Raw genomic sequence first — 20644 nt, 5'->3', positions numbered from 1 at the left:
GGGCCCCTTGTGAAGAAGACCACACAGTTGTTGTCAGACCCCTCACTTTTTTCTATCCTCCTAAAAATCAGCATAGAATGGGTGGGTCATGGACGACAATTCAAAAAACCAGGCATAGGGGTTTTGGGAACGGTGGACCAAACCAGAGTATTTGGTGGCAGGGGGCTCCTACATCAAATATGTTTGGCTGCCTGGAGGAGGTTGACTGACTCGGGGGGCGGACGTTACAATACACCTAGCAGACTCTACTCCGCCCACCGCGACAGTTTCCAGTATGGGTTGTCCTATGTTACCACCAGGCCAACGAGTAACATCTGTCAATGCCCAAAATCTCATCCCGGCTGAGTTAGGTATTTTGGCACAGTCAGACAATCCTTGCCCTGGTATCCCAGCTCATGAAATTAAAATAGCCTCCTGGAATATAGCAGGTTTACGGGGCCGCCTGGACAATGATGATTGGGTAGATTACATCACCTCACATGATATCATCACCTTCCAGGAAACCTGGTCTGTTGCCCCTCTGTTTAGATTAGGCTTCTTAAACTTCTATAAACCTGCTGTACAGGGTATGAAGGGTAGTGCTTCGGGTGGTCTCACCATATTGGTAAAAAACACCCTTGGCTTTAGTATTAAGGAAATCCCGGTGACGAACCCTGATCTCCTTTGTATATCCCTAAGTAAGGTGAATTGTAAGGATATCATCCTTATTAATATCTATGCCAGAGGATGTCAGGGGGGTAAGAAGCAACCAATTGTTAATGATTTGGATGTCTTCTTAAATGAGTATAAAAGTGACCAGCTCATTATAGTGGCTGGCGACTTGAACTGCTCATTTGAACCCATCCTGAATCTTGCTGAGGATGTAGGTTCAGATGAAGATTTCGCCTGGGATATTCCCCCACTATCAATTACCAAGGGTGTCGGGGGTACCGAGGCTGCCCTCCACTGGCTTGGACTCTGCCTAGAATGGGGGCTCCGAGCGGTGAACGGCCGTAGTTTATCTGACAAGGAGGGAAAACCAACCTTTGATAATGGGTCTAGCGCAAGTCGCATTGATTATATTCTAATCAACATTGAATCCTGGGCTTTAGTAAGTGACATGTCTATAGAAACCAGGCCAGAGAGTGATCACAATCCTCTCTCACTTGTACTCAAGGTTCCTGGACTAGGGCTTCCCCAGGCAGAAACAGCTTGTATTACATCTGACCTTGTCTTGTGTGACAACAGAAGACGGGTCAAATGGCATAGGGTTTTAGCCGACCATGAGCTTGTCTGCCAGATAGAAGAATTGGTCCTAGACACAAGAGATAGGATGATGGCAGTAACCTCATATGACATGCCTAAGCCCAACATTGTTGATCTTCATGAGGCTTGCTTCGTGGCTATTAAGGAACTTCTTACTAGGCCATGCCGGAAACAGAAAGCGAAGCAACCCAAGGGTTGGTATAATAAAAATTGTAGAGAAGCCCACAGCATTCTCATTGCTGCAGTGAAATCTAGAAATACCCCCACTATCAGGGCAGCGAGACAGGATTATAAACGAATTATTTGGGAGGCTAAAAGGGATTGGGACGATTCTTACTGGCTTGATCTCCTTCAAGCCTGTGAGTCGTCCAACCAAACCAAGTTTTGGGAGATAGTCAGATGGGGCAGGGGCTCAGACTCACTATCCCCTGAAAACCATGTCTCCGTTGCAGATTGGGTGAAATTTTTTTCGACTCAGTTCAAAAACCCAAACGTCTCCCGGCTGGCTGAAGACCCCTTAGCAGGGACCACATTAGTTTCCCACGGGGATAGGCTTACTTTTAGTAACTCGGACACTGAATATGCACTAAATTCTATTCAGTCCGGGAAAGCACCAGGCATTGATGCAGTACCAGCTGACCTTTTTAAACTAAATTTAGATCTGTGGGTCACTTATATAACAACTTTGGCTAATTCCATCGCAGCTGGAGAAAGGATTCCGCAATCCTGGAAAGGGGCTGAGATACTCCCGGTCTATAAGAAAGGGGATCGATCTTCACCGAAAAATTATCGCCCCATTAGCCTGATCGATACTATTCAAAAAGTGGTTTCACAAATGGCCCTAGCTAGAATACAGGGGTGGATAGAGCAAAATAACATACTCTTCCCCCATGCAGGCAGGGTTTAGATCAGGCACCAGCACTTTAGACCAGGTGTTTCGCCTTACCATGCTGTATTGGAAGGTGGTTCTTCTGGGCGGTGGTGTCATCTACGCTGCCTTTATCGATCTCAGGTCGGCATTCGACCTGGTACCCAGGGCAAAACTCTGGGCAGCCCTTAGACTCATGGGCTTTCCACCTGAATTACTAGAGCTGGTTAGGCGCCTACACGAGGATAATTTTGCCCGTGTAAGATGGGGTAAACAGGGCCAGGTGACTGCTAGCTTCCCTGTGGAACGTGGGGTCCGGCAGGGTTGCGTGCTGGCCCCCACCTTGTTCCTCCTGTTTATCAACCGGGTGGTTGCATTTTTCAATGACGTACATACTGATGCTCCATCCCTGGGGGGTTCAAAGTATCCCATGTTAATATTCGCCAATGACACCCTGCTCCTCTCCAGGACTCGGAGCGGCCTACAGGCTGCCCTAAACAGATTTGCAGAATTTTGCACAATTAATGACCTTCAGATTAATGCTGACAAAACTAAATTTATGATTTTTAATAAAAACAAACCTATTTCTAGTTCATTTTTATTAGAGGGTGTCCCAATAGAACAGGTTAAAGTCATGTCATATTTGGGCGTGACTCTTGACCATCAACTTACATGGAAACCCCAACTGGAGGTGTTGACTCTTAAATTTGTCCGCCTCACAGGATGCTTGTTGAAGGAACAGAAAAAAACCTTGACCAAACGCATTACACCCGCGTAAAAAATTTACGAGGCCAAGGTGAATGCAGCTATCCTGTATGGGGCGGATATATGGGGTTATAAGGGCTTGCTGGCGTTAACCAGCGCACAGAACAGGTTTCTTCGGAACTTAGTAGGACTTCCTCAATCTTCCCCCGTTAAACCTTTGCTTTTAGACCTAGGTTGTAAACCGCTGAATGAGATGGCACAGTATCGCCTTGTAGCTCTATGGTGTCGTCTTTGGACGACCGAAGAGCTCAGTCTATTTGCTCATGAATTGGGTGAGGTTAGAGCATTGTGGGGTGCCCAGATAATTCCATGGCTACAAGAGGTTAAACAAATATTGTATTCTATGGGCCTCCCCGAACTATGGTTACACCCCGAATGTTCTAGCTTCCCATCTAAAGTGGAATTCAAAGAGCTATTTTGGGCTACTAAGAAATCTGTACTGGTCACCCTTTCTTCAGAGAACAGCCTAACGGGACAGTTTCTAACGCATAAGTTAACTCCGTTCCTTGAACCCTATTGGGACTTGATATGCAAAACACTCGACCGTAAGCTGTATCATCAGTTTCGGGTGGGAACCTTGCCGATCAAGTCCTTCACTGCGAAGTGGGCAATGAACACAAGCAACAAATGCCCCTTCTGTCCCGACCAGGTGGAAAGTATAGGACATATATTCTTTGCATGTCCTGCTTATCGATTGCCTAGATTAAAATGGCTGAAACCAATCTGCAAAACACTCAACTGTCGAGGAAGCAATGTAGCCTTGCTTAAATTGCGCGACTTACCGTATTTTCCGGCGTATAAGACGACCCGGCGTATAAGACGACCCCCTACTTTTCTTGATGAAATGTAGGTTTCGTGCTATACTCGCCGTATAGGACTACCCCCACTTCCAACACTTCCAAACATTATGTTCCGGTACTGTATTGCCGGCGGGAACCTTCTGCAGTCCCCTTTCAATGCCCATGAACTGAGGAGATGACGTACGGTAGTGACGCTCCTCTCCTTCCGATGAACGTGAGGATTATGGCGCCAGATCAGCGCATATACCGCTGTGTCTCTAGGCTGAACACGCAGTAAGAAAATACCGAAATGCCCCGTGAGACCCTCTCCCATCGGCACTACAGCACTACGGGACTGTAAGTAACTGTGCACTATTTTCGAATCATGTGCAATTTTTGATTAATGTACCGGTAAACGTGTATTTGTTATTTGTTCTTCATGTATCATTACCGGTCCTATTGTGAAGCGGGCAGACACCTTCGGGTAAAGTCCTGCTACGGCACAGGGAGTGTGAACGCGCGAGTAAGAGCCCAGAGGCCATATTGGAGGGTTCGTGGGTGCAAATTCAAAGGCGGTGGAGCGTTGCTTCGACTCGTAAAAATTTGGTTCCCGGCGTATAAGACGACCCCCGACTTTTGAAAACATTTTAAGGGGTTAAAAAGTCGTCTTATACGCCGGAAAATACGGTACGCACTGCTAAATCAGTGATTTGTATTGCTAAATTTTTGGGTTGGATGTGGTTAATTCGCGCAAAGAAACTGTAAACCCTTTTTTAATTGTAACCCCTTTTTTAACATGAATCAGTTTTAATGTTTGTATATGATTGTGGTAAATCTTTTCTATGTACCTGGGGGAACCATTGTATAATACTGTAATGTTGATAATGTCTTTTGTAAATATTGCTGTCTTTTATGAATTTTTTATTCGAAATAAAGACTAAATGAACTGATATCGTAGACCAAGGTAATGTCCATGAACAACTAAATTTAGAGCATGGAGACGAGCACACTTTTCTTTGTCTTCTGAACCTTTGAAAGGCAACAGAATGCCAACCCAGGAACCATAGGAGAAAGATGTGAGGAGAATGAAAAGAAAACGTGACCAAGAACATGACATTTTACTTGGAAGAATGTGCAGCTGAAAATGGTAAATGATTTAGAAAGATTACAACTCCAGAGGGCACTGAAAAAGTGATTTGGAGGCGTAATCAAGAGACAAGTAAAGCCATGGGCGACACCAACAGGAGTGTGGAGGAGATAAAGTGTTGGTATGACCTAAGGTCCAGGACAAAAGAAAAAACTGCGAACTCGAGGCAAGAGTCTGCAGCAACGGGCTGGGGTTTCATCACTGAAGCAATGGAGGAATTAATTAATGGAATCCACTTTTTAAATTAAACGTTTATTTTTCAGTTTCAAATTTTTTGGTTATTTTTGAAAATAATTAAATTCAGAGCAAGATTTTTATTTTTTAGAAATTGTAAAGACATTCTATATTGGATGAATACTATAGCCAACACCTGCAAAGTTTAAATACAAAATTATGTTGATATGAAGGAAAAACTAAAATAATGAGAAATTAACACAAGTTCAAGGATTTTAAAGAACCATCAGTGGTGGAATACCTTGTTACACTTAAAACACTAATATTACACTACGGAAGGAATGGAACTGTTGTCCATTCGTTCACAACAGTTTCTGCTTCTACTGTAACACTTACTATTAACACACAAACTAATGCCAGAAAACAGTGTTTATGCATACAGGCATGATCCTTGACCACTTGATCCATTGCACTGGCCTATTTTAAGTGTCGTAAGCCTTTTTGTGAATTGTGTGCAACTCACAAAACCTTTGTACATTAGGATCTTGGTTCTATCCTAAAAAATGACATTTCAAAGGACTTTCCACAGCCAGCCCAGTTCAAGGATAACCCCATGTATTTTGTTTCTTTTCGCAAGCTTCCTCCTAGCAAGATAGGTAGCTTGGCCGCGGTGTTGCATAGCCTTATTAAGACTGTGGGGCAGCTGGGTCTGGATGCCCCTCCATCAATACTGTAAGTAACCAGTGCCTGCCAAGGCCTAGGATTGTGCTGAAGCGATTAAGCTGGTTATTGATCCAGTCCTAGATTATATCAAAACATCAGAATCCTGAAGAAGGATTTTGCTGACATGTCATCGGTCTTATTGAAGGACTTGAATGAGCCCGCCTTACTGTAATCCGTCAGAAAGACCTCAGAATATTATCTAGCTTGAATAAGGCTGCAGAGGTATTGACAGGCAAACCATAATATTGGTGCTAATGTGGGCGAGAGTGTGATCACAAATCATATGATTTACTTTAAAAGAGTATTTCAATGTATTCATTGATATCAGGGACACAGGTAAGTTTAGGGGCCTTGTGGCAACACTTGTTCAAAGTGTGTAAAGGAAAACATGGTCACTTTTTTTAAGCCGGATACCATGTGCTTTTTGACGTAGTATCACCAGTATGTCACCCATAGGAATTCAAGAAGTCGGTGAATGCATTAGTTGTCTCAGAGTACTATTGTCTAGTAGTAGCTTACACCGATAACTTTGCATTAATGCTGAAAATAATTTTCTTAGAGTAAAGGAGCCTTAAGGGTTTGTAAAATTAGGTAAGGGGGAGGGAGGTACTGGCTCCAGTATGGATGTCTTGTTTTTCATATGGAAATATTCAGATTTTTTTTTTTTGCTTTTTATTTCTGGGGGAGCCTGTTCTATAGAATATTGCAATAGCTTTGCTCTGACAATGACCTGTGCTAAGGTGTCAGCAGTGCTTTGAGAAGAAAAGACTGGCAATACCCACTGGACATCATTCGAGAAGACCATCTCATTGATCCATTAGATTATGGAAACAAATGTGTCAAAATGGCATCAGAAGCATGTTTTCCATTTCTTGCACCGCGTTGCACTGTGCTATGTTTTAAAGAGGACTCGGGGACTGATTTAGTTCTGAATTCCCACAATACTAACAAGTACTCCTACATTTTGGCCCCGAGAGGAAACGACGTGAGACTGATGTCAAGACCCAAGTTGGTTGATTTGACAAGAAAGAACAATTTTCCCTTACCTACCACATAATTGAAAAATGCAACTTCTCAGATATAGGTGACAAGGACTGGACCATGACTTGCAATATTACAACAAAATATATATTATTTATTTCATTTTTATAAATATATGCTCCATAAATTTACTTCAAATAACATTGTTTCATGAATTCATCAGATATAGTGAGATTTACAATTTTTATAAAGACAAAATATTTTTATAAATACAGAAAAAGAGAACACAGGAAAATATCATAAAGTGTAAATGAATCAGACATTTATAACAAATCAAATGACTGAAGACTAGTACATATTTGAAACAGCCCCTGGAAAAAAGAGAAAAGGTAACAACATCCAAACACATTCATAACAATCTCCACATTCTCACTCAAACTTCACACATTCTCACAACATATAAAACACGGAAGAAAAATCATGAGTACAGGTCTCCAAGGTCAATGTGAGACCCCGCACTTGGTCGACGCGTTTCGGCGGCTCAAGGCCACCTTCTTCAGGACCACTTCCGATAAAGAAACCCAGATATCCAGGGGGCCTACAATATATAAATAATAACATTGTCACCAAAAAGAAAAAAGAAAAAGTATATATTTCACATCATTGAAAACAACAATGAGACATCCCGATAAATGCGACCAGCAGAACATTAGAAAAGACAATAAGATAGCACATAATGCTTAATACATGTAAAAACAACAGTACAGGAAAATTGAAAGCATGCATGGATTAGCCTATAGGACATACAGAGGTCCCAGCAATGTTGTCTAATATCTAAATAGAGGGAAGGTGACACCCTCACACCCTGCACACTCTCACACCCTGCGCACTAGCTTTGATGTTAAAATCAGGGTCTAACTGGTAAAGATCATAAGTGCATGGATACTTACACAGAGAAGCGAGGGTTGACAATACAGTTGGAGTTCTAATGGTACAATCCAATTACAAAGTTTCAGAAGATAATTTATTATCTATCTTCCAAATAATGATCTGCAAGAAGAATATACAAAAACCCATGCCATAAGCCTAACGTATAACACGACTCTCCCATCAACAAGAGATTAACACTGAGTGCACAAATAGCTCTTACCCCTATATAGGTAGATGTTGGAGTAAATCGGGTATTCCGTGATTACTGCATACAGTATGATCCTTGACTTTCTATTTATTGAAAAAAACCAAATATTGGGTCCCAGCTAAAGATAAAAATAGAGATAGAGAAGGACTAAATGGAAGAATCAGTGATGATTTCTCGCTAACTACGTTGCTCTAAAAATCTGTTACAATACTTACCTCTATTAGGTGACAATTATGTCCACAAGGTTTTATAAATCCATTTTCTATTCAGAACACTGAGGGTATTGCATCCAAACTTTAGAGCGTCCTAGTAAATAAAAGTACAGATCTCAATAGGCTGATATACAATGATACCACCGTACATTTTGTATACATATTTAAAGCACCACTGCATGTATGCTACTGCAATGTGGCGAAAACGATACTGGCATGTCGTAGCTTAAAGTAATTAAAAGTGGATGAACATGAGAGGTTTCCAAACAACAAAATCCTAGATCTGACTTCAACTTAATAACCATTCCTTACTACCGTTAGCTGTTTAAGGATTCCCAAACTAATGAAGGCTTGCCGATATACTGTTTACACAGAAAAGAGAAACCGCGTTGAGCCCATACAAGAAATGAAAGCACCTAGATGTCCGACTATAAAAATATTTCAGGAGTATTAAGGAGAGAACGGCATGCGTCGATCATTTTTGCTTAACAGGTTAGGTCCGTACGATGTAATGCGACCTTACGGTGATGAATGGAAACACAAGGCCCCGTGAAGAAGCAGAGCGGCTACATAGACGACTGAAATCGGCGTTTGGGACTTTAAAGCAAACAACCCGTAATAAGTGAGATGACTAGCCGTCCCAACATTCGGAATATTAACGCTCACCTGATCGAAATAGAGCCTCGATTCTAACGTATCCGCATCACAGTAAACTCCAATACAGGAAAAAAATATCAAACGTTAGGTCTCTCATTTTAAACACTCGCGCAACAGCGTGATCTCGCGATATGTAATGGAAACCCAGGAAACAAAAACAATGAACCTCCTAAATGAAAATAAAGGACGTACTTGGGTAACACCATATTGGAATGGGCACTAAAGTAAATCACTTTGCACAGTGCAAATAATATAATACAAACCCGAGTAGAAAAGCAATAAATATAAAGGATGTGGGATACAAAAACGCCAGTACAATGAATGGCACTCTTAATAACATATCGCGTTTAAATAAACAATTCACGAAAAAATGACAACTGCACACTTAAGGAAAATAGAAGACGCACTAGGGTACCGCCATATTGAAATATGCACCAATGCACAAAATACAACGTACTCAATACGTGCATAGGATGAAAAACAATAAGTGCCATGAATAATAAACTGAGCTCCCACAAAAATAAAGTAAGTGGCCTCAGTGATACAATAAAGACAAAGAAAATAGGTTTGAAAAACATTTATTTGTAATGAAGAGAAAGACTCTATTTATAATAATCTATGTGTAAATACAATACATGTAAGATATATATAAAACAGAGTCGTATGAAGCAGAAAAATGACCAACTATATTAAATAAAGAAGAAAAGGAGTCTTTTGAAACACAAAAATAAACACAATCATAATGATAATGTGATATCATGGGATAAAACCCAATAATATTGTCAATATAGGTTACAGAAGTGCAGTTATCTAGTGACATACCAGTTTATTTCTTCGTTGAGGCCACGTTTAACGCAATCAAGATGGAAAATCCAAAACGTTTCTCGTTTTTTTCGAGTGACTTCCACTGGTTGTCCTGGTAGGGGTTGAACCTTTTCAAGAATTGACCATTTAAAATCTTGTTCATTGTGGTTCATGTCTGCACAATGTTGTACTAATGGTGCTGACAATTTCCTAGTTCTAACTGCAGACTTGTGCTCACTAAATCGTAAGCGAAATTCGCGACCAGTTTCTCCTATGTAGGCTAATCCACAACTGCAGAACAGAATGTATATAACATTGTTACTGCGACAGTTGGAAAGATGACGTAACTTGATTTCCTTTCCATTGTATGAGATACCATCTGATACAATGGCTGCCTCACAAGCGTGGCAAGAACCACACCTATGATTACCTAGTATTATAGGTAGGCCTGTTATGGATGCTTGGTTCACGCATTGCAATTTCTTACTAGGGCGTGAATGAACTAACATGTCAATCAAGTTGGTTGATTACCAGGGAAGATATTTTCGGAGAATGGAGTATATTTTCTCTGCGGATGCGTGGTACGGTGGCGAGTGCGTGGCCGGTCGATCGTAGCTGCGGGTGGGCATGTAGAAGGTCATGCGGTCGTTGGGGTACTTGGGGCCCAGGTCGTGGAGAGCTTTGTGTGCATGGGTTAACAGTCTGCTCTTGCTGACGGGGAGCCAGTGCAGATCTCTTAGGTGTCCGGTGATGTGGCTGTGTCGGGGGATGTCGAGGATGAGTCGGGCGGAGGCGTTCTGGATGCGTTGGAGTCTTTTTTGAAGTTTCGCTGTGGTTCCGGCGTAGAGCGTGTTCCCGTAGTCAAGTCGGCTGGTGACAAGTGCCTGGGTGACGGTCTTCCTGGTTTCCGTGGGGATCCATCTGAAGATCTTGCGGAGCATGCGCAGGGTGTTGAAGCACAAGGATGAGACGGCGTTGCCTTGTCTGGTCATTGACAGGGAGGAGTCCAGGATGAAGCCCAGGTTGCGTGCGTGGTCCGTCGGTTTGGGAGCGGTGCCCAGGGCCGGGGGCCACCAGGAGTCGTCCCAGGCGGAGGGAGATGATCCCAGGATGAGGACTTCCGTCTTGTCCAAATTCAGTTTAAGGCGGCTGTTCCTCATCCAATCGGCGACGTTTTTCATCCCTTCGTGTAGGTTGGCTCTGGCGGTGGTGGGGTCGCTGGTGAGGGAGAGGATGAGCTGGGTGTCGTCGGCATCTCGTCTGTGCCCCTTTCAAGAGGGGTCCGTGGAGCCCAAGTAGCTTGGACATAGAGGTTCCTTCACAGCTCATGTTTCCCAATGCAAGTGTATGCTTTAGTAGTAAGTAAGATTGGTCATAAAAGACACCAAGTTTTGTGAGAAAGCATTTTTCTGGATTACTATTTCCCTTGATAGAGTTGTTTGACATCAGGGTTTCTGAAAACTGAACATTAGCTCGTCCGTCTATGTTGCAAGTATTTTTATGTAGACAGAGATCTAAAAGCAGAGAATACTTGCTGAGAAGTCTTCTCTCCACTGTATTTGAGTGATCTTGTGCTTAGTCCATATACTGGAGTAATGACATAAAGGTGAATGCCTCATCTCTAGTTATCTATGGCCAGATCAACTGGCACAGGCCATTAACTAAAACCAGATGCATGCAGAGAACAAGTGCTGACAAAGCCAGTTGTTTTTCCTTTCGTAAAGAGCATACACACAAATAGATGCACAAGGCATTCTGGTACACGTGTACACATAGAGAATGCACCCAAAAGGCACATATGGAAACATCATTGAACGCAGAATAACAATCCTACATCTAAAATGCTAAACTGTGAATGTTCCAGGATTGGTGGGGATGGGGCAGTTGAGTAATCGTATTAAGCTTTAAATCTTTTTCTTCCAGTTGGAGTAAATGTTATCTTGTTGTCACACCTGCACCGTACATTTGGTATTATGGAAGAGTCAGAGTAAGACAATAGGTGACAACGTGGTATAAGAGACCCTGTTGTCCAAAAGAGTTTTTCCTTTTTCCTCTTTAAGGACACCCTTGCACAATTAGCATATCTTGCTCTGTCACATTTGCACTATATATCCGGTTTGGTGGAAAGGTCATTGTTAGATAATCGTAAATCGTAAATCATACGTTCTTATATAGCGCCTTTCACCGTAAGGTCTCAAGGCGCTTGCTTTGGGAACCCGTCCTGGCCTTTCCCTGCGAGATTACCCCTACTGGGCATCCCCTAGGTGAAGACCAGGCATCCCATTGCGGTGGGGCCGTAGTGGAGATTAAGCAAGCTATTCCAGAATTGCAGAGTGTGAACTCACGATTCGAGTAGCCACTGAGGCGAGAATTATCGAGTCCATGGACATTTTTGAGCTCAAGGCCCTGCCGCGTCGGGGATTGAACCCTGGTCCCGGGTCTGACCTCTGCATCAGGGACTGCCTCCTCTAACCGGTGAGCCACATCTTATGGGAAGAGGGGGTCGAGTAAATGTTTTTTAGCTTGATGTCTTTTTCCATTTTTTGCCAATTTTATATTGTCACGTTTGCAGTTTATATGCACATTTTTTCATAAGACAATAGGCAAACAGTCGGAGATGGATTATCCCTGCGGCTTAGAAATAGTTTACCTTTGCCTTGTTTCTCACTTTAGCTACCCTTGCACTTTTAGTACACTCCGCAATGTCACATTTGCACATTATACCTGGTTTTATGGAAGACGTAGTGCAAGACAAGTCTGGATGCGAAAGAACTAGTTAATACGGGCTGATACTGTTCCCTATGAACGAGGGTATTGTTTTTTTTCTTTGTAAACCTTTTAATTCATTTGTGATGTGTAATTTATGGGTTTAAGTAACCGAAATAAACATGATTTTGACCACCAATCATACATACACCGTATAGCAAGTGACAATGTGCATGAACAGAGCTCAACTTTCTGTACAGCAGGGTTGGCTAGATTGATTATAGTTCAGTGGCACTCCAGAGTGGGAATGAGGTGTGCACAGGGTGATATGCAGCAGGGACACAGAATGATCTACAATGAGGACGGATGGTGATGTTCAGTCTAGAAACACGTTCTTATTAGGGGTGGGCGGAATTTGCGTAATCGCGTTATGCAAATCTCCGTGAAACCGTAAAAAATATCTGCGAACACGCAGAAATTCCGCCAACACGCGGAATTGCTTGTTCGCAATGCTTTTTTCCTGTTCGTAATTGCTGTTTGCGTGCTCGGGGGGGGGAAATATCTCGCAAACATGCATTTTGAGAACGCGAACAAGCAAAACATTTTGCGAAGCTGCGGAACGCAGAATTTTGGGCAATTTCGAGTTCTCCACGGGATGCTAAATTACCCAAATTCTGCAAGCTGAATTTACCGCCCAGGCCTAGTTCATATGCCTTTTGTCATACATAAAATCAAGTCCTAGTGCTTTGGGCAGCAGAGGTTTGCAAGCTAGATGTTTTAAATATTTACTTATAATGGTAAAAGCAAAACTACAATTCCAAGTATACCAAGCACTGTTGGCTAAAATTCCAAAACTCTGTTGAAAGTGTCTCACATGACATGCGCCACTTAGCAGCTAAGAGTATCAGTTGGTGGATAATAAAATGTATTTTCTCTTTATAATGTGCTTAATTATGTTTTTGTTTTGTCACTTCCATGGGTTCTCTGCTTTTTCGCTTTACTTGTTATGAGCAAAACATGTATTAATGAACACGTTTATGTTCTTTACTTTCATTAACTGTACTGCTCTCACACGGTTCCATGATGGAATAGACATGCGAATAGGAAAGATGCAAGTTAGCATGCACTTATCGTATGGTAATTTCATAGCATCAGTAATTTTCCTAGACCCAAGTGGACTTAAAGTATTTTTCAATAAATGCTGCAACACTTATAAAACAGAAATGCACACTTGTTTTAAAAATATTTAATCCTCCTGGGCTCTCCAACGTATTAGCTGTGCCTTCCGTTGCAGAACATCCTTCATCGTTCTAGTTTGAGGATTGGTGTGAAACAGCTAATTCGCTTTGTCTTCAGGACACATCCCTGAGAATATGAAATATAAGTTAGGAAAAGGCATTGATATGCATGTCAGTAGCACTTGATGGTGAATGTCTGCCCTTAACAAAGTTGTCGTGAAGATTTATGTTGATTTCTATCCCCAACTGAACCTCTGAAAACCACTAATCTCATTGGAAGAATGATGAGCAGAAGGCGTGTTCCAGTCCTAATGTTTGGAGCTAGCAGCTCAACACCTCACACAGTCATCAGGTCTATTGCATCACAGGTCATTATTATTACCTTCATTAGACCCTGGGATTAGAACACAAATGGCATTCATCAAGCCAAACGTAATCAGCATTCGCAAAGCAAATTGGTTGGGTGTGCATTCTGACTCCTCATTGATAAACCCTGCTGCTTTGAAAAACAAAAAAATCTATTACTTTCTGTTTACAATGCCGCTTTAAGAGAAAAGCAGATTCCTATGCGATGACCGAATGGACTTTTGAGAGGGAAAAAGTCCCGTGCTCATTACAATGCATGCGCTTTATAGGAGGTGGAATGATACACCAAACAACCAATAGTATGAGAGGAATACTTCTCAGGGTAGAGCTGAAGCTATTTAAAAGTATTAGTCCCAAAATGTCTTGCAAGGCAGCTGCGCTGTCAATCCAGACCTAACAATAGCATCTAGCGTTTATGAGTAGATCCTTAAAGCTCGTGCGGTAATACTATGACCACTGGTTTTACACAGAGCACTGTTTTGCTCTTTGTTTCACTATTTTGTCAGTTTCTGATGTTTTGTCCTATAAATATATTTATTTGTGCTTACCATGGCTTGTGGTCTGGGGGAAAGTTAATATCAGGCAACCACAACTTCTTGGTTCCAATCGTGCCAGCACAAACATCTATTCTCTCGTTGCAGAGGGCTTCCAGTCCTGGATGTGGAGGGGTCTGACATTCCTGCTCCCCTTCCTCTTCTTTGGACAGGTGAGTGAGCACCTGATCTTTCCATTCATTCTCCCTCCACTTGACTGCGCAGGAGTGGATATCCCTTCGCTAAGCACAGACTCCTTGGGTACTGAAGGCAGCGTTGCTATTTACCAGTTGTTGGGGTCTGTGAAATAGAACATGTCATCACACGCTGACATCCAGAGTTTTTTTTTTGCTGTATGAATGTTTGAAGCAGTTGTGTGGCCTGTTTCTTGTGTGGTCTCGAGCATTATTGCCACTGCAGGATACGGATGGATCGTCCTAATAAACCTTTTCAGCTGGGGCACTAATGTGGTAATAACACGGTACTGTAAAAAATAGGATTGACATGGAATTCTAGGTTACAGAGTATCCGGCAAAAATGGCGCCCCAGAGGTTATCACATTAAAATAAAGTCAAATAAAAGAAGGGGCCTGATGAGCATCCCTCAAATGTGAAACGCTCTCCCAAAAAGTGTTTTTTTGGTGGAAAGCCACATTTGAGAATGTATCAGATAGTAATAGAAGCCCAGTTTGCAGCCACTAACAAAAAGCCTCTGGGTAGCAAGTGCTGGAGCAAATGGGGACTGTCCAAGGGTGTACCCACCTAAAGGTCTTGTGTTCTATCAGAAAGTCAACATGACATACCTGGGGGATTCTGGGAAATACACTTGTGGGAACGGGGTGCACACATGCAAGGGGATTCAGGACCGGAGTTAGTAGATTTTGCCGATTCACAAAGGGCCTCTGCACACGTGCCGAAGGCTGCACAGTTGTGGTGGGATGCAAATTTGTGGCTGGACCTCCACAATGGGTAACTGCTGTAAAGCGGTCCCACCACGAGAGTGGGATCCCAGCCACGACTTTGCGGGCCTCCGCCACTAAGGCGTAGACTCCCCCACCACTGCGGGGCCTCCACCACAAGTGCAGAGGCCCTTTGTGAATCTGGTCCTAACTGAACAGCTCGCCACTGGATATCCTGGGATGCAGAGTCTTTGGAAAGTCTGGAATGGAGTTGGTGTTGCTGATAGTTTGAATGTCAGAACATGCAGGCAGAGGGCTTTAGGTATGGCGATTGTAGCACCCATGTCATTTCCTCATCACTGTCCAGACGTGGAAGCTCTGGATCCTGCCGATGACTTCAAACTATCCGTTTCTCTCTTCCGCAGTTCTGGCAGCTGTACAACGCGATCACCCTCTTCCAACTGGCCAAACACAAGGAGTGCAAAGAATGGCAGGTGAGTGGCTGAGCTGTAACAAGAAGTAGTCTTGGGGCGCCTGTTAAAGCTTGGTAACTATTGGCACGTGTGATGCTAAAATTCAAGTGCTGATGGTTTTAGCTTCGTGGTGCAGGGACTCCTCTCTGTTCTCACTCATTTACACTATACGTCTTTTAGTCATAGAAATACAGAGGAAAAGGGAGCCTTCCAGATCTTTTGAACTGAGATAATTCCATTTAAGACAGTCCGCTGTATTATTGTGACCTGGTTTGTCTAAGCGGCGTTAGTGACTTACCTGGGCTGGGCTTGCTGGAGTATATTTCCTGTCAAAGATGAGATAATCTTGTCGTGGATGAGGTATCCAGGAGTTGTGATTTTACTCTCTGATCTACTTCAGTCACTTTGCCCTTTCTTCTCTGTCCAATGGGATTGGATGTACAGTTTTGATGTTCATTGTGGTTTTGGTCTTTGGTGTTTACTGCAGATTCTGTCTGAGAAGCCTGTGTTCATTGCGGTTGAATGGGGTCTGTCCCCGGGCCACCTCTGCCCCACCACACTTGACTTGACGTTCTTGATGCCTATGGGGGAGTTTGGATGAAGCCAAACGTTTCCAGCGGCGCCCATGCCACTGGAGATCTTGCTCCTAATATTCTGTTCAAGACAGGAGCTGGACTTCGGTTTTCTCCCAGCAGGTGGCTGCAGATATGGGAATTATGGGGCCAATCTGTAGGACCTTACCTTGTGCATTGCCTCAATATTCAGGGGCAGGGTTCAGAGGTGTGTGGGAGCGCCCTACTTTCCTTAGTCACATGGCCTGCACGCTCTCTCCCTGCTGCCCTCAATCCATGTTACTTTACTGCCAACCAATGCTCTGCAAACACAGCTGTGACGTTCTGTAGCAGCTGGCATTGGTCTTCTTATATGTCACATGTAGTCTTCGCCCTATAAGAACAAAATTAAGTAGTGGGTCTTTTGATACTGTAATGGCTTGAGGCACTTCCTTATTAAACCTTTACATTTACTTATCATGAGACATAATCCAAGATATAGGCTTGGTCTCGCCATGTAGTACACAGACTTATGCACAGCTGATTGTGTAGCACGAAGCAGTGTTATCTTGTTGAAAAAATATACAGATCAAATCTGACAATAAATTCTCGCAATGTATCAAGTTCACCGTGCTGTCTTTGTCTTCATACCCAAACTACGAACCCCTGTTTTCGCAACAGTCGATTTACGTAATTCTGTAGAACTTATCCAGGCCATGCCAGTAGTAAAACAAATGTTGGCTTTGTAAGTTTACTTTGAATATTCTAAGTATTTGATTACAGCCTTTTTTTGGCACCTCAAACCTCTCTTTACACCACACTAGCACACTGGGGTTAATCTTCTCTCCTGGCACAACTTCTACAGAAGTGTTGAGGTACCGATGAGGCACACATAAATACCTGAGTGCAGGAGCCTGCATGCCCTACCGAGCCCTAGGATTGGCAGCTCTCGACAACTAAACAGTCGAACATGGAGTCCAGCATTCTTGGAGCAAGCTCTCCTGACGCGGATGCAATCATGTTTGAAAGGGACGGTGTACAGGGAGTGGGAGGGATTGTATTGTAACCTTTCTGTAAAGCATGTGTGGGTGTGTGCTGCCTTGGATATCAGATAGGTTTCCGCAGCAGGGGATTGACATGTCCATGGTCAATAGAGCGTCTATAGGCCCAAGGTTACCCCAGACCTCATATTCCTAGTGGAACAGCACTAACTGAACCGGTTCATCCCCTACTTAAAATTAGCTCCTGACCTCTTTGCAGTCTGTGACACTGGTAGAGTGTAGTAGGTATATTGAGAAATTCCATTCCAGCACTTTATACTGGTGCTCAGTTTATTGTTAGTGCTCCCACCCATGACAGATAAGTTAATTGTGGCAGGGGAGTTACAACGTAAAACCTAAATCACACGCTTTGATCTACAGTGTATAGCCGCTAGACCAACAAGAAAACCATGTTCCTGCATTCCTTAAGTTATAGACTGATTTTCCCAATTCAAACTAAAATATTACGTCAGTGCTTTGTGAATGGAAAAAGTAGGGCTGGGACATAGCTTCACTGAATACAAATGCTTAATTTCTGTCTTTCTACTCGCATAAAAATCTCAGGGGAAAAGGTGTCACATTGCAAACTGTGTATTCCCTACATAACACAATCACAGTGAGCAGTGCATCATTCAGGGCACAAAAGGTAAGCCAATTTTGCTTGTAAGCCAATTTTGCTTGTAAAGCAAATCACATTTTGAGACCCCCTGTTTAGCCTTAGACGTTCAAAGATTGTTTCGAACATGCATACCTTTACAAGCGTGAGACCTTGAGCAACAAGTCTCGACAAGATCCACTTATGCAGCATGTATGGCGAAAACAAACACAGAAAACATTTTAGAACACTTACTTGTTAATGAGTAAACTGAACATGGATGGTGTTGGGGCGTTTGTGGTGTAGGAGATTCCTAGAACAGACAAGCAGAAGTTTCTGCGCTTTTAATAACACTGAGCTGTTTAAGTGTTACTGCAGAAGCCTCTAAGAAAAACTTCAGAAGACTCACTTTTGGGGCAGTTGTACATTTTAGCTGAGCTCCACTCTGTCTTTTTCAAGCAGTCCGAAAATATCTTTAAGGACGTGGTTCTGAGAAGTTTGTTCTTTGATAATGGCACAAATAGATTCTAAAGCAGCGCTTTTGCATTTTAAAATTGCCGTTTTTACTATCTTTGTTGATTTCTGTTATTTACCCCCTGTTTTTATTATCGCCGCCGCGCCCACACACTTGCACCATAATTGGGCCCCCCACCGCTTGTAGAGCGGAGTTATTTGCATTTTGGTCGCTCACTCGTGGCGCCTGGCCGCCATATTGGGGCTGCTGTTCTTCCAGCGCTCCACCGGATCCAACGCTCTAGTGCTCCGTTTGGAGACCAGGTGAGGCTGCATTTAAGGCGAGCTTTCTGAGCTGCTCGACCTCTAGTAAGGAGTGATTGGCATTATCATCGCGCTACACTGTCTGTCTTATGCTGCAGTAGGCGCGCAGCGCTTTTGCATTTTAAAATTGCCGTTTTTACTATCTTTGTTGGTTTCTGTTATTTACCCCCTGTTTTTATTATCGCCGCCGCGCCCACACACTTGCACCATAATTGGGCCCCCCACCGCTTGTAGAGCGGAGTTATTTGCATTTTGGTCGCTCACTCGTGGCGCCTGGCCGCCATATTGGGGCTGCTGTTCTTCCAGCGCTCCACCGGATCCAGCGCTCTAGAGCTCCGTTTGGAGACCAGGTGAGGCTGCATTTAAAGCTCACTTCCCTTCGCGCAGCGGAGATGCGCAGCGGTGGCGCCTGACTCGCGCCGGAGTCAAGCCAGAGTCCTGCCCGTCTGCGCCCGTGTCCTGCCCGTCTGCGCCCGTCAGCGTCCCGGAGGCGGTCGGGGCGGCGGGCTGGGCTCTGCGACCAGGCATGTGTCATACAGGGTCACCAGCGCTGCGTTACACTCCTGGGGAGCTTCGCTCTCTCTTCAATGCTGCCAGTGGCTGCTGCACTGTCTTTCCTGGCCGCCACCGAGGTAAGTCCATCTGCCCCGGCTGTGGCTGGCGCCCCAACCGCGCTCTGTCATCGTCACCTAGCAATAACATCGCCAGTGTTGGATATCTCTGCATGCTATTAAACACTAGATCGGCGTGTAGACATGCACAAGACATTTTTGAGCTCCTCGATACGGTAAAGCCACTTTGTCTTATGCTTACTGAGACGTGGTGGGGAGAACTCTCTAACCCAGATGTCGCCATGGCAATCCCGCCTGATTATAACATCTTCAGGAAGGATAGAGCTAAGGGAAGGGGTGGTGGAGTGGCACTGGTGGTGAAGAAAGGCACGTCCTGTAATGTCTTGCCAGTGGATGACATTCGCGGCTCGGAGACCCTTGCTTTTTCTATCGCTTTGGCTCAGCATCAATCAGTTAAGGGATTATTGGTATATAGACTGCCTGGTCTACCTGGAACGTTTTTTGAAGATCTCGACTCCGTTTTATTGGGACTGGCCCTGAAAGCGGAACACTGCATCGTGGCCGGGGATTTTAACTTTCGGATGGATGATCCTTCTGACCCTGCCGCTATTAAACTTTCAGAGGCTATGGCCCCGCTGGGACTGATCCCTTATCTTCAGGGGCCTACGCATGACAAGGGGCACACTCTTGACCAGGTTTTCTCGTCATCCCCCCTTGAGGTGATAGAGATTATCCCGGTACTATGGTCAGACCATTTGCTTGCTAAATTTTCGATCAAAGGCACAGTTAAATCGACTGTTGCTACGCCACAGCAGCAGGGTCAAATCCATAGGGCTTACCATCGAGTGACCCCTGCGATGCTGGCTCAGGCCGCCCTGGATCACCCCTGCCCCCTTTCTGGCGACCTGGAAAAGGATCTGGAGTCCTTGCAGGTATGGCTCTCAGACAGGCTTAACGATCTTGCCCCGGAATTGGCCCCCCGCCTGACTCCGAAACGGGTCTCCGCTCCTTGGTTCACCGCAGCACTGTCGGCTATGCGGCAGCAGTGTAAGGTGGCCGAAAGAGCCTGGCGGGCAAAATACGACACTGATACCAAGCTGACCTACAAGACGGCGGTCAAGGCCTATCACCAGGACATTCGCCTGGGAAAAAAAGCCTACCTGGCAGGGAGGATAGAAGCTGCCTCCAACTCCTGTAAGGAGATTTTCTCCATAGTGAGAGAATTTATATCTCCACGGTCCAATACCTCTGATGCGAGGCCTTCTGACTCCTGGGCTTCTGACCTTGCTAGTTTTTTTACTAGCAAGATCAAACTTATACAGGATTCTTTTCCATCGGCTGTACCTGCGGGGCTGATTAACCCTGAGGCTGTCCGGTCCCCTCCGGCCTCGCCAGGCTTGAC

At 44.1% G+C, this 20644-nt stretch overlaps 1 protein-coding gene across 1 annotated transcript in view; it reads left to right on the top strand.

The window, feature by feature from the left end:
• TMEM120A (transmembrane protein 120A) overlaps positions 1-20644 on the top strand; it is a 157538-nt gene that overhangs the window by 119200 nt on the left and 17694 nt on the right. Inside the window, exons 10-11 of the mRNA XM_086954768.1 lie at positions 14445-14509; positions 15660-15728. Of these exons, the coding sequence (XP_086810894.1) occupies positions 14445-14509; positions 15660-15728 (134 nt within the window). The remainder of the gene's footprint in view (positions 1-14444; positions 14510-15659; positions 15729-20644) is intronic.

Source organism: Lissotriton vulgaris, chromosome 2_1 (assembly GCF_964263255.1).
Source record: "Lissotriton vulgaris chromosome 2_1, aLisVul1.2, whole genome shotgun sequence".
Taxonomy (NCBI): domain Eukaryota; kingdom Metazoa; phylum Chordata; class Amphibia; order Caudata; family Salamandridae; genus Lissotriton; species Lissotriton vulgaris.
Note: the sequence above shows the minus strand (reverse complement) of the source record. Positions and strands in the feature narration are given on the sequence as shown.